Source organism: Pipistrellus hanaki (assembly GCF_964339955.1).
Source record: "Pipistrellus hanaki genome assembly, chromosome: 11".
Lineage (NCBI taxonomy): Eukaryota > Metazoa > Chordata > Mammalia > Chiroptera > Vespertilionidae > Pipistrellus > Pipistrellus hanaki.
In genome coordinates, this window is record NC_140513.1 from 52,730,949 (window position 1) to 52,745,929 (window position 14,981).

At 40.3% G+C, this 14,981-nt stretch overlaps 1 protein-coding gene across 19 annotated transcripts in view; it reads right to left on the reverse strand.

The window, feature by feature from the left end:
* BNC2 (basonuclin zinc finger protein 2) overlaps nt 1–14,981 on the reverse strand; it is a 427,699-nt gene that overhangs the window by 113,027 nt on the left and 299,691 nt on the right. For all 19 annotated transcript variants that reach the window (XM_084898228.1, XM_084898237.1, XM_084898235.1 and 16 more), the window contains one exon: nt 14,455–14,690. In XM_084898228.1, the coding sequence (XP_084754354.1) occupies nt 14,455–14,690 (236 nt within the window). The remainder of the gene's footprint in view (nt 1–14,454; nt 14,691–14,981) is intronic.

A 14,981-nucleotide genomic window follows, 5' to 3' on the forward strand; every position in this document is an offset into this window, starting at 1 on the left:
GATAATCCCGGTACTCCAGACGTCTCTTCGTCAAAGTTGTCCTAAAATGTGAACTTCAGAAGTCATCATTTATATTAGCAGCCTGGATCCAGGTGTAAGGTAGAACAGAGAGAACAGAGAGGACCAAGCAGATGGGGCTGTCAGATGGCCCTTCTTACTGTATCATCAAATCGGAGACTATATTCCACAAGAAGAACCAGACTTTCATCTTCTTAAATTACACACATACTATTTATAAGGCAAATAAGCAATCAGGTGAAATAAATTCTACATACTGAATGAAGAAAACTCACAAAGGACAAATTCCAAATCTGATGATATTTCTTTGACTGTAATTAAAATAACTATATTTGTATTTTATATATTATAGTTTACTATAAAATACCTATATTTTAACTAACCCAATTACTCCCAAGTGGCAGGGACAATAGTAATTCCATGGAGAGTTTCTCCTTCTAAGTGAGTGACTGCATAGGTGACTTTTGCAAAACGATCCTGATGAGGTTCAAATTGATATGTGAATTCTCACTAAAAAGGAATTTTAAAGTAAGGTTTTATTATCAAAATATTTATGAGCTCATGAACTGGAAGAAAATACCTCTTTACTACCTAACTTCTGTGATCTAATATATAGGTGAGTTTTCTACAACAGACAGCAAAATCTCAATAATTCAAACTATAATAAATGCTTTTAATTTAAAAAGTGGAGACTGGCCGAAACCGGTTTGGTTCAGTGGATAGAGCGTCGGTCTGCAGACTGAAAGGTCCCAGGTTCGATTCCGGTCAAGGGCATATACCTTGGTTGCCAGCACATCCCTAGTAGGGGGTGTGCAAGAGGCAGCTGATCGGTGATTCTCTCTCATCGATGTTTCTAACTCTCTATCCCTCTCTCTTCCTCTCTGTAAAAAATCAATAAGAATATATTAAAATAAATAAAGAAATAAATAAAATAAAATAAAAAGTGGAGACTGGATTGAAAATTAATCTTGTGTAACCAGTCATTTAATTGCAGAGTTCGAAGTAATAGTACAACCAAGACAACTAAGGTATGTTTAAAATTCTGTAAAGCATTAACTTTTCAAGTAAGTCAGAAATATGCCCTAACAAGCTATTTACATATAACTCATTATTGCTCTAATTATAGGTCATGTTTATATATATTATTAGAAAATGTACATGAATTACCTGCTTTCCTTTAGCTTAACTTGAGCCCCAATGTCCACCAAACTGAGGGCTATATAGAGCAGTGGTTCTCAACCTTTCTAATGCCATGACCCTTTAATACAGCTCCTCATGTTGTGGTGATCCCCAACCATAAAATTATTTTCGTTGCTACTTCATAACTGTAATTATGATTCATTAGCAGTAGCAAAATTACAGTTATGAAGTAGCAACGAAAATAATTTTATGGTTGGGGGTCACCACAACATGAGGAACTGTATTAAAGGGTCGTGGCATTAGAAAGGTTGAGAACCACTGACATAGAGGATCATGGTGTCAGTCTCTTTACCATCTGAATATAGCAGCCACTCAAGTAAACATTTGTTGAAAGAATAAATTTTCCTGAACGCTCAAAATAGAAAAAACAAACAGAATGTAAGGAAAATTTGCCACTTAACGAGATGTTAAAAAAATGGAGGATCAAATGTGAAACAATGTCTGTATATTAAGTAATGATAACACATTAATAGTAAGTTAATAAAATGGGTAATGTATAATTAATTTCCATTCACCACCTCTAACTTGCCTGTAAGTTTTCTGGACTTACCTCCCCAAATTTAAATGAATATATATTTTACTGACTTTTTTACAGAGAAGGAGGGAGAGGGATAGAGAGCTAGAGACATTAATGAGAGAGAAACATCGATCAGCTACTTTCTGCACCCCCCTCCCCCACTGGGGATATGCCTGCAACCAAGTTATATATCCTTGACTGGAATCAAACCTGGGACCTTTGGCTCTATCCACTGAGCCAAACCATTTAGGGCACCTTCCCCAAACTTTAACCAGTTGTCTCAATTCATTTTTCTTTATTTAAAATTCATTTGCATAGTAAAAAAGACAATTTTCTTTCTATAGCTGATTCTTTTACCATATAACTATTTGACTTGTTTTTTATTTTGTAACTCGAAGATACAACCCAGAGGGATGAGAAATTAATTTGAAATTCTTGCAGAAGAGGTTTATAAAAGCAAATACTAGAATTTTACATAAGGGGAATTCATTGCTAGGAAGGTATCTGTATATATATTGAACATAATAAAATCATTATTTAAACATTATATGTTTCTGACTTTTCATTAATCCAGACTGATTTACTAATGTAATTACTAGTGTTTTCCCATACCACATATGAAAATATGCATATTATGATCAGGTACCAAAGTACCTGGGTCCTTATAAAAATTAAAATAAGGGAAGTGTCTGCTCCTCACAAACACCAAAAATTATCTAAAACTTTGATTTAGAGGAAACCAAGTATTTTTCAAATCCTTGAAATAAATGTTGTAGATGATTTTTTCCCAACAGTTTTATCTTAGAGGGCTATATTTATCAGACACAAGCATGGTTGCCTACAAAAAATGCAGAAGCAAAGGAAGCTAACGGCTTTGCTTAATTAAAATGTAAAAGTTCATCATCTTAAATTCCATTTAGTATACGATTTTAAAGGAGGCTTCCCTAAGTCTCTCTCTTGACAAGAGCATCCAGAAGGCAGAGAAGGCTACAAAGGCCTTAATGACATTTACACCCCTAATAAGAGCTGTTCACACTTCATGGTTTTTCCTTGTTATTGCTCAGGACAGACACTAGCACCTCATTGAAAGATCAGTGCTGCAGGGGAAAAAAGGCCCCTGGAGACACCTCAGACTTGAGGAAAAGCACTAAATCAGGTGATGCTACATAGATGACATGTTTGATTCTCGGGGATTCTCACTCACCCTATGGCCATGGATTTGAGGCAGTTAACACATTGCCAATCAAACCCTCCCCCTCTCCCAGAAGAGCAGGCCATCCCCTCCTGCAGCAGGCATACTGAAGGCCAGGGAGAAAAGAAATACACTTCTTTCAGGTGCCCTAGGTCTGGCAGGATCCAAATGTCTTGTACTGATCTCAGTTAATCTCCATCGATGTGCAGCTGAATGAATAAAACACCGACCTTTTCACCTAAGAGACCACAATTTGAATCCAATGTAAAGTCACCAGAGGATCAATGGACAGAGGCCCTCATAATTTTAAAGCAATAAAACACCATGAAAACGGGGGGGGGGGGGGGGGGCACGGAGGGAAACTTTTGGGGTGTGTGTGTGCGTGTGCGTGTGTGTGTGTGTGTGTTTTGCCATGGTTTTGGCTACAGATTCAACCAGGTCTCCCTGGCTCAGCTATCATGAATTGGATCTCTGATTCAGAATTGAAAAGCTCCCAGCACTGCCCCTATGGATCTCAAAATCTGGCACAAGCCCATGGCTACTGCAAGGCAGACATTCCCTCACATGTCAATACGTGGAAAAGCAATCCCTGCTGGTGATGGAATGATGGCTGACTCAACGGAATATACTCAGCAGGAACTCTAATCCTGGCAGAGATGACAGGACACAAGCTACACAAGTAGCTCTTAATTACTCTTTCAAGAGGAGCTTAAGTTTATTTTGTTGTTAATTTAAAATTTCAAAACATGTCTGCATACTGTGAAAAGAAGCAAATGAATGAACCAATTTAAGGTGTATCCCTGGCTACCTAATTTGGTGCCTTATCAACACACCATAAAATAAACAGGCTTAATATTAATGGGTACTCTAGAGACAGAAACCTACAGGATACATACTCTATGGTTTAAATGCAATTTCTCTGAAGCCTGGCCTTAACCTGACCATAAGCCAATGTTTTCAGTGGTCTGTGCTCCAAACATCCTCCTGTTTATTCCACTGAGGGACCTGAAGGGGAGCGGGGGATGGGGGCGGGGAAATGCCTGTGGAGCACAGTATTCCTGCAGCTCTGTATCCCACAGAGGGTGCAGTGTGCACCAGGCTTTGAGTTACATTTACTCAACTGCTATTTTTGAAACCAAAAAAGAAAAAAAAAATCACAGCAAATAAAACATATTAAAATAAAAATAGAAAATACAGTAACCACATCACTCATACTAACTAGAAAGCTGCCTCGGACACTGTTATTATGGCTTTGTTAAAGAGAGGAAGTAATAGGAGAACAAGAAGACCAGGTTAAAAAGCATTTCCTCACAGAACGGACCTTCAGTTCTCAAAGTCTCTGAAAAATGCTCTCCTGGTGGCTGTAGGTAAGAATTACACAGTAACCTGAAAAATGAAAATGCAAGCCAACCAACATTTCACTTTCTTGTTTTGCGGTTTTACATATTATGGTCTAATGTAGTCACTGCAAGGTAGTCCACTGTTGAAATGCAAAACTATAACTGTCCAAACTACTCTCCAAGCCCCCCAACCTAAGTTTACCTTGACTGAGAAAGAAAGTGACAGAGAGAGAGAGAAAGAGAACACAACAGGTCACTGAATTGCCACCAACAAATGAAAACACTTCCTACACAGCAACAGGACGTCGTTCAGGGGTAGGTTTCTAAAACAACTGTTCATGAAGTCGGTGGCCAGTGATTTGCGTTTAAATATATAAACATATATATGTTTTATTGATTTTAGAGAGAGAAAGGGAGTGAAAGAGAGGTAGAAACATCAATGATGAGAGAGAAACATTGATCATCTTCCTCCTGGACACCCCCACTGGGGATCAAACTCACAACCCTGGCAAATACCCTGACCAGGAACTGAACCCGTGACTTCTCGGTTCATAAGTCAATGCTCAACCACTGAGCCACACTGGCTGGGCTGCATTTTTAAGTTTGAAGGTTATTACAAACAAATGCCAGGTTTGTGAGTGACACTCTGAATCACTAGTCACACCCCTTAGAAAGAAATGGTGACACAAAAACCAGGGGAATCAAAAAGGACTTCAGATGGATGGGCCCAGGCCTGGCTTCCCCACACCCACCAGCACTATAGTTCAATGCCACTCACCTAACCGAAATGCAACTCTTCCCCATAAACATGTTCACACCTCTTCCCAACACAGCATTTTTTCTCTTCAGAAAAATGTCTGTTCCATCCTTTCTACTGTGTAACAATATCTATCTTCTTCCTTAAGAATCTCCTCTTTCAACAGGTCTTCCTGGAGTAATTCAATTTGGCAGTGGTCACTTACATTCTACTAGCAGAATGTATTGGCCTGCGTTCCATTTCCCAGTTGCTGCTAGCATTATTTATATGACTATTGTATATAAATCAAAAAAAGGAATCTTTATTTATGTTTGTCCCACCTGTATGGATTTAGCAAAAGCTTCCAGAAACCCACACATATCCTCATCTTACTTTCTACTTTTCACAGCCCTTCATGATTTTGCATACGAGTATTTGAAATGCAGGCCACTCAAAAGAAACAGATGGTAGACTAGGGCTGGATCTTGAGAGGCTCCCATGATTCTTTGCTACAGTCTTAACAGACTTCAGTTCCTGCGCTAGCCGCACTCATCTTCAACCTATTCCTTCTATCAAAGTGGGGGAGGATATTAGAAGAGGACACTGAGGCTCAAATATAATATACATATAGACAAACAGAAAATCACAAAGCTTTTGCTGCTCTAGATTCTTAAGGATTGTGGTGGGTGGGCACCGGAAAATTGTTCTATTTAAGGAATTAAGGTTTACTAAGCTTGTCTATGAAATGAGTTCCTTTTATCCTCAAAACACCACTAAGAAGGTCTGTATCATCAGGAAAATGAGGGCCATAGAAGTTATGTACTTGTTGCAAGGCTGGAGAGCTAATTGGTGGTAGAATTGAGGTCTAAACCCAAAGCTCAGGAGATCTCCACTCTAAATTCAACAAGGAGTATGTTGGTGTGTTGCTCTGGAGATGACATGGTTTAATCAGTGCCATCACAGAGACTATCCGTTTCAAGTAAGTCTGAACTGGTTTTAATCAAATGGCGGATGGCCAGAGAGGTCTGGGCTCAGTTCTGCTCCTCTGGGGAAATATAAAACCCTCTCTCTGTGTCCCATAGGCACAAATCCTATCCTAGCAGTCACTGCATTCCACCCCGAAGTTTGGTGAGCTATCTATTTCTACCTTGAAAGGGTAAAGGGAGAAACACTTTTATTTGAACTCTGAGCACAAAACAGAAAGCTATGTCCTTGGATATAAGATGTTTGTTTTCATTGCTGTTCAAACAGTTACAGCTTTGGCAAGGGATTCAAAACCCCTATATTCCACTTCCAGTTTTGACCCTGCCTGAGGCCTTCAGCCACAATAACTTTAAAACTGGGGATAACAGTCTCTGAAAACATCTCTCTAATAGGGAGGTTGGAAGGATTGCTGGGGTGATTTCTATAGCGGTCCAAGCACTCTGAAAAGCAGACACTCTAAATACAGCACATTTCCCTGGATCATCATCTTTTTGTACATCCCTGACAAAGACGAGGGGATCTTGACCACTCACACCTGTGATCCTTCTCTTCTGAAAAAGATGCACATGTTGTTCAGATGAAAAGGAAAGACACTTCACATCATGATGGTGATAATGCAGTATTTAGTTGAGTCCAATAATCCCTCTTTTACATCAACGCTATGGTCATCTGCGCATTTTTATCACCTAGATCATACAGCTGAATGATTGTTTGTAGCTACTTTGTCCATTTGAGTGAGGGTTTCCTGGTAAATCTTCTTTAGTGTACTTAGCACAAGGTAATCAATTTTGCTATTTCAAGGACTATCTGACTTTGCTCTGGAATTTCCTAAAAATCTGTGAGGTCAGATAATACCCATTAAAAGGATACCTTGTCTGGCCAGTGTGGCTCCTTGGTTGAACAGCCATTCATGAACCAGGAAGTCATGGTTCGATTACGAATCAGGGCACCTATCCAGGTTGTGGCTGACCCCCCATGGGGGAAATGCAGGAGGCAGCCAATTGATCAATGATTCTCTCTTATCATTGATGTTTCTATCTTGCTCTCCCTCTTCCTTCCTCTCTCTGAAATCAATAAAACATATTTTTTTAAAGGGTGCCTATTTTAAATAATTTTATTTTATACAATGGGTGAAAGCTGAGATGCTCTAATAAGCTTAATAAATTCATCAAGTACTCATTCATTCTATGTCAGTTGCTTGAAAAAAGTATTAGAAGAGTTATTGAAATAGAGGGTAATAAAATTAGTCATATATGGAATGAGTCAAAACTAAAAAAATAATACACATGCATATTCACTCACAATGTAATATTGGTTAATACAAATGAGAGTCCTATGGACTAGTTACAGCACTAAATACTTTATATTTCATCTAAGTTTTATAGATGAAGAAACTCAGGTTCAAACATGTAAAATGACCTATCATAGGTAACAGATTTATCAAAAAATGAAACTAGGATTCATACTCCAGTCTGTCCCACTCCAAAATCCAAAATCTTTGTCACTATGCTCTCCTGCTGATTATATTATATGTAATTAATCATGTACTATGTGCGTGTTTGTTTGTATTCATATATATATGCATATGCACAAATATATTCTTTATTTACAATTGAATAGTAGATAATCTTTGGCCTGCCTGGTTGGGAAGCACTCTGTTCTAAGAGACAAGGCTGCTTTATACGCAACGGTCTAAAATGGCCATGTTGGCAAAATAGCTAATGCCATCATCATGCTTTTCGTGAACACCATAAACATTGATAGTTAACATTTACTGGATACTCAGGCAAGTGACACTACTAAATACTTTATGGGCATATGGGTTAAAGGATACAGGCCCTAGTTTCACATATCTAGTAAGAACTGGAGCCAGGATTCAAACCCATTAACTTACCTTTACCACTCTAATCTGCTGCTCTAAGCTTTCCTGGTCCAACTGCATTAAAAATAAGTAGAATGCTGGCTATGCCACCACACCCGAGTGAGGCCCTGACCTGTGCTCATCCTCTATGCTGCGCAGATAGAGCTGGGAGTGGCTGCTCAGCCTGGCACTACATGTCTAGTCCCCCTCGGTCAACTGGCTCCATTTAGGGACAAGCTCGGATAAGTGATATGTGGGGAAAAGTCACTCTCCTTTCCAGCCAGGTCCATGAAAACCTCCCACAAAGACCTTCCCCTCTCCAGGACTGCCACCTGGATGAGGAAGTTGAGGCCCCAAAGAATGGAAGAGCTATAAAATGGCAGGGGCCATAAAATGACCTCTCCTCAAATCCACTCTACGAGGAAAGCACTCACCACCCAGAAATGCTGACTGGTCTTGATGAGAGGGAGAAACAAACTCCTATTTTGTCAGGTCTCTAGCATTTCTGGGTTCACTTACTGAAACAACTAGCATTTATTCCAATGATATTAACTAAAGCCTACAATGGGTTTCCTATCTTTTTCTAAGCATTTGACATCTGCAGAGAAACAGGTTTGGCACATAGTATTTCCTTGCAGTAACTGGTCAGAGTTAGGTTTATGCATAGATGTAAGTGAAAAATACCCTCTTGAGTAAGAGTTTATAACATGCTTTCATCTACATCACTTCATCCTTTGCCACTCAAAAGCAAGAGTGGTGTAAGGATTATCTCAATTTTAAAGTTGAAGAAACTATGGCTGAGAATGGCAAACTTTTCCATATTCACATAAGTAATCAGTAGCAGAACTGGGACGTTAGCCCAATCTTCTCAACAGTATCCAGTTCCTCCTTTCCCATTCAGCTCCATATCCTTTTATGGGCCCAGAAAGAGCTATTTAATCTCTGTTCCACCCCCTACACCTGATACAGTTGAAATCTTAATTAGGCAAAAAATAAAATGAAAATGAAAAAACACCCCCCCTTATTTTTACACTTAATTACAAAAGGCATGGATCCCTTACTGAAAAGGTAAGTTAATGAGCAAAATTCACAACGAAGCATTAACGATGAACATCAGATCTAGAGAAAAGGTTTTGGTCATGAAATAGCAAAGGTAACCAGACACAAGATGAAATGCTTAAAATAGCTGAGAAAAAAATACCATAAAAGAAGAACCAATTTCTCCTAATGTTGCCTATGGTTAGGCGGTTATGATCCACCAAATATAAGAGCGATATTAACTTAGTCATTCAGTTCAGGTTTCTTGGACCTTCTGTTTCCCAAACCATACTACTTCATGCTACAAGATTCTAGATCTGGAAAGACAGCTTGGGAGTCTCAAAAACACACACAAAAAACAAAAACCATCCAAACACTGCTCATAGGGTCCAAGTTAAAATCAGATTTCAAAATTTCCTCCCTCAACATTTGGTAAGCCCTACTATGTGCCCAGCTGGGTGCCAAGAGGTTCTCTTCCTCGGGAAGCTTACAGTGCATCAGGGGTACCAATTTATAGCTTCTGTGATCATAGAAAAGTCACTTATCTAACCTCTTTGAGCTTCAACTACTTGAAATGCTAATTCACTGGGAACTCAAAAAGCTAACTAATTATGGGAACTTGCTGCACAAAGGGCTGTTTAGATGCAAGTGTTTGCTTAATATTGATGTTTTTCTACCACAAAACACTTATTCTATACAGACCTCTAGACTTCTTGATTCTCTTCTTAATGCTTTCACCAACCCAGCTGTGGTCACAGAATTTAGTCCCCAGGAAGCCTGGAGGAAGATGAAGGGCCCTTGGACCTAAGGAAGTTACTGAATATATCCCACGAGTTCCATGGTGAAAGAGCAAGCTCTGCCAGGTTAAGCAGGTTTCTTTTCCCAGTCATTTAACAGATAGTTATTGAGTACCCTGCCTTTGCAGTGTTCCCTAGTGAGGAAGCAGGAGGAAAAACAAACATTTTAACAGTTGATTTAATTGATTAATTTTAATTTGGATTAGAGCTTAAGGGAAATGGAATCCTCAAACAGAGCCACTCTGGAGAAGATCTGCATTGGTTAAGCTGCACAGAATAGGTATCTGGGAAAAAAGTGGGGCTGACCCCTAACAGACAAGAAATTGCCCACGCAGAAGAGAAGTAGAGGAATCTAGGCTGAAGAAACTGTGCTCACAAACAGGCCAAATTGAAGAAGAGCTGAGTGTGTTTGGGAATTGAAGACTTCTTATGAGCTGGACAGAAAAAGGCTACTCAGTGGGCAAGGCTGGTGGAAGCTTCTTACCTACTCTCACAAACCACTTCTTCCAGCACACCCAGAGCCCTTAGTCTGCTAACGTTATAAAGAGGCTCTCAGAGAAGGAGCAAGAGTGTACTTCCTCCAAAATTTAAAGTCAAATCTCAAATCTCCAAGAGACTAATGCTCCCCCCTCAAACCATCCCCAATACTCTGGGACATGATCCTCTAAAGTGCTGATTGTTCTATTAGTTCTGATTGTTTCAAGACACAGGTGATTTGAAAAGTGCATCACTATTCATTCTCTCACAAGGCCTGACGCCTCAGTTAATTATTCAGAGTTGTCTGACATGGTTTCCTGAAATCTGGCATGTCTCATTTGCAAAGGAGATTTCCACAGGACAGGCTGGTATCTGAGCCCAGGCAAGTCAGTTACAAATTCAAACTGAACAGAGACTGTGAAAACTTGATTTTTTAAATGGTTACATTCAACAATGATAATCACCTATCATTTATATCCTAGGCCAAAGACAGGGAAAATAACTGAAATACAGACTTGAAATAAGAATTAGTCCTTAGCAGAAAAAAAAAATTATTTCCCTTTATATTTAGATTTTAGCATCTAATTGTGTATTTCTTTTTATTGCTACTTTGTAGAAAAAGACTTCAAATTGATCTCATTATTTTTTGTACTTTAATAATGAATAGTTTAATTGGTACACGGGAGAATACTGGACTGTTTACCTTTAAGATATTCCTAGAATCTTAAATCACTGTTGTCCAAGATATACTATGCACTGTACACCCAGCTGGCTAGCTAATGAGTTACATTAGATAATCACATAAATGAACAGTAATTTTTATCAAAACAGTACAGAATTCTTCAAAGGTATTACTAGTCTTTTAAATGAATCTGTGGCATCACTACCATCACCAGCTTTCTTTAAATAAGCATTTTATACATGCTTGCAAATGATACTGTGAATGGCATGATCCTCTTTCCCCCCACCCACATCGACACCAAAAATTCAAAATCCAATTAGACACATGCTGTTATTCCACATTCAAAACCATCTCTGAAACCAGGAGTAGCTGTGTATACATTAGGGATGGAGGTTTGGGCCCAGTTCAACTCCCCGTACATCTTCATTTTCCCAGTAACACAATCTATAGCCAACTGCTAACCAAGTCAATATGTGGTAAGACTAACAGCCACCCTAACTTGACTTGATAATTATTCTCCTTTAACTGACATAATATTCAATATACTGTTGTTGAGAGCAATAATGCTAAAATTGATGCCTTGAGGGCTACAAGGCAATTGAGTTTTAGCCAGATAAAATGACTTGTACACTAATAGTGCATTATAGGGTTCCACAACCTATGGATGCACTTTTTATAGTCTACTTATACAAAAATGTCATATATAATTATATTCTAAGGCATTTGTGCATGCTTTATCATTACTACATATAATTTTAAAATATTGACCAATAGTCAAATAACATTGCTTTAGAGAAAAAGGGTTTATTTGTATAGTCTAGCTCTTGTTTTGGGGAATTTATTTCATTATTTTTTAAATGAGCATTTTCTCACTACACAAGTGATAATAGTTTTGTGTTCTCCGACTTCTTGCTTTTTTCTAAACCAAGAACTATTTTTCTTCAAAGGAGTATGTCGATAATAAATGCTGAATAACAAAAAGCATCATTTAAATAAAATCTATTTTATATCAATTCTATCAATAAACAAGACAGGAACTAAACCTAGTGTTCCTCTAATGTAAAAATCATCTATGATTTTCTCAAAATGTCAATTCTAGACTCTGAATGGAGAAATAGATTAAATTTAAGATTTTGTCAAAATGCATATTAAATTTAATGAAAATTAATCATAATTTAAGTATAACAGAAAATGACAGTGCTCTTTATACGCAATACTTGATCTCAATAATAAGAGATTTTATAAATGGTTAGTTTGTGGTTTTGGTGAATTTTTTTCACATTAATTTCTCTTGCAATTTTGTATCTTTAAAACCTGAGCCCTTATAAAAAAATGAAATATGGAGTATTCTATGCTTGCCTTGCAGCTATGTTGGAATTTTTTTTATGGGGGGGGGGGGATTAACATTTCTAATAATTTCAAGTAAAGCAAAAAATAGGTACCAGTCAAGGCAGAACATTAGGACCACACCACAGAACATCCAAAAGGTTTGATATTTACTGACAACCAAGTGCTGCAGTAACTGGGTTGTTGCAAAGAATCACAGTCTTGCAAATATCTATTTGTTTGGACAGGGAGATACCATGCATATGCTCCACATAGCTTTGGCAAACATACACATGTAGATCTGAAATATGGCATTGATGATCAAACAAACAAGCAAAAAGGACTATACTTGATTGGGGAAAAATACTTCAGTCAATAAAGGAAAAGGTGCTGAACCTAGCTAACAGTTCCATTCCACCATTTGCAAGGGGTTTGTTCTTTTCTGTAGGAAAGGGGTAGGGAACGTCTGCAAGGGTTGTAGAAGCCTCCTGAAACGATTTGGTCTGGCCCTGCCAATGCATTAGGTGTGAGCTAATTAAATGTCTGACCAAATACAGCAGCCTGGTTTTTAAGTTGATAATTTTGTATGGCCCATGAATGATGTTATAAATATCCCTATGGCCTTTGGCAGAAAAAGGCTCCCCACCACCGTTGTAGGACAGAATCAATCCAAAATGGACATTAATAGTCACGTTGTGGAAACGTCTGCAGAAAGACTTGGCCCGGATGTGTCTTGAGGCAGCGAATCAGGGATCCTTAAACTGGCCTCATGCTTTGCTTTTCGTGGCCCTTCCTCCTGGACCTTGTGCCCCCTCAGTTCCCCTGACCACCCAGGACTTAACTTTCCACTCGCCCCACTGAAATGTCCCCATCCTGAGGCAAAGGAGAGAATGCTTGTGAAAGTCTCCTGTACACTGAAAATGTAATACATGATTATTCCTATTAGCATCATCCTCTCATCTTCAGAAGGTCACATTTTCTGTGCCTTCCAAGTTGACATCTCACTAAACAAAAAAATATGATTCTCTGCCTCCTCTAGCAGTCCTGGGCGCAGAAAGATTATCCCACTTCCCCTCTTTCTCTAAGCTCACTCACCACCCCTCCCCGGCTCTCCTGCCCTGGCTAACACCTGGGGGGACCACACAGGAGAATGACAGGAATGTGTGTTTCGATGCCAGGTTACAGCAAGGGAAGACTCGTGGGAGGGCCCCTGCTCCTCACATACCAAGCTGGCAGCCGAGGCCCTGCACACAGCACAAGGTAACTCAGGGAATAAACAGGCTGGCAGAGCCAAAAGCAGTTCTTTTGGAAGGGCTCAGTTCTCCTGGTATTATCCCCCATAGGAAGTTTCAAAAGTCACTTCAGAGTCTACCTTTTCCACTCTGCTCTGCTCTGGCAGATGGGAGAACGTCTTCATCATCCATAGAGTCTTTTTGGGTCTGGGGTCTCCCAATATGCTGTTTTCAACCACTTACCCTTCAAGGGTTGTAGGATAAAACACATTTCAGAGGCAAAGTTACACAATGCAGAAACCACTCATAACTGCAAAATAAGATGAGAGGGGGCAGAGAGGCTGCGGGGGGAAGGGGGGGGGGGAGTGGAAGCTGTGGGCCTCCCAGAAGAGCTTTAAGAACTACTGACACAAAGAGGGAGTTCAGGCTGGAAGAGCAGGTGCTACGGAGGCCAAATCTACGAGCGCGCCAGCATGTTTTGGAGTGTGAAGGTTGACTGGTTACAAAAGTGGGGAATTTATAGACATTACAGTTCTCCCTTTGATTTGGACGAAGAAGCAATAATTAGTTCGGGTGCACAGACAACCAACAAAACACCAAACCTACAAATTAAGGGTGAGAACAAGCCTTCCTAAACCCAGATGAAATGTAATCTCGGATTTCCACTCAGGCATCACCCACCTCAAAGAGCCCTCCCCTGGCGCAAGGCTGCAGCAAGACTTGCTGGAGAAGCCAGGGCGCTCGTGGTGCAGGGAGAGAGAGAGCTGGATTCAAAAAGAGGCCAACAAGGCAACCCTAGGCAACAGGCCACTGTTTCCTTCCTAAGGCACACCACCGGAGCCTGATGTCAGCCGGCTGGGACATCACTCCTTCTTTCCAATTCCCCCACAAGCCTGCCAAAAGCACCGTTTTTAACCAGGAGAGGGTGTGCCTGCCTGCCTGCCTGCCTGGGACTGCGGGAGGCAGGAAGGAGACCAGGTTTGTTTGCCAAGGGCTTTCACCCAACCCCTCCCAGAGCTGGCCACAGACGCCAGCTTCAGCGTCCTTCCCCTACCTGAAGGATGTACCCCCGGACGTAGTCCCGCAGCGTCCAGCCCAGGCCGTGCAGGATGTGTAGCACCTCCTCCTGCTTCAGGACGCTGAAGAGCCGGTCCAGCAGGATCTTTAGCCGCACGGGCACCGCCTGTGTCCCGTAGAGCATCAGGCTGCTGATGTCGAACACCACGTTGGACTGCACGATCTCCACTTGCGTGGGGTGGTACAGGTGCTGGGTGCTGAGCTTATCCAAGGCTGCGGCGGTCCCACCGAGGTTCCGGAGGTGGATGGGGATAAAGAGACAAAGGGAGAGGGGCAGACAAAGCAGAAACAAGTTACTGGAAGTTATCAGGGCTCCATTTCCAAGGCTTGCAGGTGACCACAGGAAAACCACAGGAGTCTTTTTAGGCAAGAGTTTGCAAAGTAAATAGTTCTCTTCCCACCTCCTCCCTGTTTTTGTTTATACACTGCAGATTGCAAAAGATAGTGAGAAAACACAACTTTCAGAAAGAGAGCCACTGAGGATGCTTCTAAATGGCTGTGGCT